General features: G+C 42.3%; 1 protein-coding gene across 1 annotated transcript; it reads right to left on the reverse strand.

Annotated features, from left to right (window-relative positions):
* Positions 1–686: 686 nt before the first annotated feature.
* On the reverse strand, positions 687–2,350 carry LOC108329859 (aspartyl protease AED3). Its single transcript, XM_017564215.2, has one exon. It carries the CDS (start codon positions 2,339–2,341, stop codon positions 953–955), a length of 1,389 nt encoding a protein of 462 aa, XP_017419704.2. The 5' UTR covers positions 2,342–2,350; the 3' UTR covers positions 687–952.
* Positions 2,351–3,086: the final 736 nt, after the last annotated feature.

The raw sequence follows: 3,086 nt of genomic DNA on the forward strand, positions 1-3,086 counted from the left end.
AAAACCCAAATTAATTCTTCTATTTTTTTTTTGCAAGTTAGTTTGTTTGCACGACTTACACACAGGGTACAATGATTGCTTTTGTTTTCTTTTTCAATCTTTTGGTGGCTTCTTTATTTTCTCACCTTATCACCATAGACACTTTCTGTCTATCTATTTTCCTCCTAAACACATGCAAAAGACTTCGTAATTTTAAATTGCATAGTAAATTAGTAACCCATAAAGAATTTTTTTTTTAATTGAAGAAGTGTGAAATATATATTTTTAATTAAATCAGTGTGAATCAGTAATGATCATAATCTACGTAAAAATTAGAGCATAGATTGCAAAGATATAAGAATTTTAGTGAACAAAAAAAAACTATTTGCACTTTTCATAAGGGTATTTTCCGCCTCTCTTTTTATCATGACACTGGCAATCTGTTTTTACTTTATTTTTTCAAAATAAAAAGGTGTAAATTTTTATTTCTCAATAATCGTGAATCGATATTCATTACACCAAACAAAACAACTGGTTATTCAATGATTTTTTTGGTAAATATAATAGTGTATTTATTTGGCCTCTTGCGTGAGTCCAGAATAGAGATAAAAAAAACAAGGTGAACCAAATTCACGGATAGTCACAATTTCCGTGCCATATTATCACGGGTTCCCATTTATCACGGGTTGGAAGTAAACGGTCCCATATTAGCCAACTAAACAAACATCCTTAATTACTCTCGCATTATTAACTTCATCAAACATCAATATTACAATCATCAATTGGTCCCTTGTTAGGACAAGGATCAATGTAAGACAATATATAGTACCCCTATTTCACATTGAATAACTTCCAAAGCCACACAAGGCAAGCTTATTCACCTTTTTCTAAACACAAGGAAAGATCCAAAACAAGCTACCCAAACAAGAAAACCACTGCCACAATAAAACAAACAAAAAATACATCCAGCTAATTAGTTACAAACCTCACGGGCTATGCCAACCTTATTATTCACGGTATCAAACAAAATTCTAAGATTCTGTTGCTGAAAGTTCGCAATCACGTTCAACACCGAGTTCACGTTATCCGGGGCCGCCGCCATCGCAAGGCAAGCCAGCGACCCGGCACTGCTGTGAATCAAGCTGTTCTCCAATGGCAGCTTCAGGTCCAATCCTTCGAAGTGAAGGGTAATTGGCGGTGCCAGATTTTCGTACGTCTTCACAAAACACGTGTCGAAAGCTCCAATGCTTGAGAACGTGCCTCCCACCTGCTTCCTGAACTCCTCCCTCACCGCGTTGTACACGGGCTCCACGAACCGGGTGATCACCGTTCCCGAATCAATTATGGTTCCGGATCCGGTATACGGGTTAAACTCAAGATACTCGCTGGGGAAAGACACCAGGACGCGCCCCACGCTGATTCCGGTGAAGTTCACGTAGTAAAGAGAAGGCCGGTGGGGGTTGCGCAGAAGCGGGGTGGTCCGGATGCTCTTGGGCTGGCCCACGGGCCCGAGTTTGAGCGACCCGGAGAAGTAGTACGATTTGAAGCTAGGAAGGCAGTAAGAGAATACACCGGAGTAGTTTGTCCCGGACTGGGAGAGAAGCGACAGTGGCCCGCGGCCCAGACCCAAAAGTCCTTGGGCCGGAACTGAGGCCCCGGAGATGGTGTTGACGCAGCCGAAGGAGTAGTTAGGGATAACATCAGCGGCTAATCTGAGAGAGTCTTGGACGAGCGTGGCGGAGAAAGAGGAGCCGGCGTAGGTTTGGTTAAAGGAGCAGGCGCCGGTTCCTGTGGCGGGGCAGGAAAGCCCGCGGACCTGACCACACTGGGGTACGGAGCAGTCCAATGGGCCGTAGCTGGTGGAAGCTTTGGGGGAGAACGTGGTGTCGGAGCAGCCCGTGCAGCCGGAGCATGGGACGAAGGCCTCGTCGGTGCTGGTGTCCAAAACCATGAACAAAAGTTGACCGGGGGTTCCGAGTTTTGCCCTGACGATGTAGTTACCGATGTTGAAGGTCTGACCGGAAGCTATTGGGGCAGCGGAGACGGTCTTCTGGCCCAATAAGGTGGACAGGTACCTGACCCGGAGAGGGTCTTTTGAGGCCATATCCACGATCCTGGTGTCCCACGAGTCTGCCTTGGGTGGCTTGAACGGTGAGCATTTGCTGTAGACGGGAATCACGTTGAGGTCCGACTCATCCGGTTGAGAACCACAAGGATCAGTGGCATTGCCACTCATCACCCAAACTACACACAAAAATAGCCCAATGCCCAACTTAGCATCCATTGTTGATGACTTTTCTGGATGTGGACGAAGGTAGCTACTGCTACTAGTAGTAGCTATAAGTGGTTGATGTCCATGCATGGCGGGGAGTGAGACCATTTATATAGACGCGGGAGCAAGTGGTTCTTGTAAATTTACGTAAACATCCTTCCCGATAGATATTTAATAATTGGGGCCTGTTATTTTGCTCTTTTTTTTTTGGTACACTATTCTTAACTTTGATTTTATATATGAATTTCTAAAAAGCTGTAGTATGAAAACGTTAAGAAATGAAACAGTGTGTACAGGTTTAGTTTTGAGTATAAAAGAGGGTGTGTAATATATGTGAAAAGCTGATATTAAATGCAGAAGAAGTACACTAAACAAAAAGGCTTTGTATCACTGATGTGAAGAAAAGGGAGAAACTGTGGTTAAGGCATATTTAGAATTCAGTGCATTGATACTCTAAAGTGTTGCAGAACACTGTTGGTTCGCCAGGTCTGGAGCGTTTTTAGTATTGTCATAAAAGCGTAAAATTTTATATATTTTGTTAAGAAAGAAGAAAGTAAAAAATAATTAAAGATAATATTAAATGTGTCAAATAATTATTTTTATGTAGCAGCAAACAGTACTGAAATTATTGAACCTTTTAATGTGCTTTCATTACCGTTGTAATTCAATGATTAATGAGTGATTAAGCTAACCTTTTCTGGAAGCAGGAGTGAAAGGATAAGAATTATAAAGCTAGAAAGAAAGTGGTGGTGATCTGAATAAGTGTCGGGATTAGAAATTGACAGTTGATATTTTGTCCGTACATGGATAATGCAGGAGATGCGGTCGGTCACGG

Source organism: Vigna angularis, chromosome 4, assembly GCF_016808095.1.
Source record: "Vigna angularis cultivar LongXiaoDou No.4 chromosome 4, ASM1680809v1, whole genome shotgun sequence".
Lineage (NCBI taxonomy): Eukaryota > Viridiplantae > Streptophyta > Magnoliopsida > Fabales > Fabaceae > Vigna > Vigna angularis.

What these genes read in the sequence shown, in the direction of transcription:
- LOC108329859 (XM_017564215.2), bottom strand. Translation starts at nt 2,341, where the DNA reads ATGCATGGACATCAACCACTTATAGCTACTACTAGTAGCAGTAGCTAC.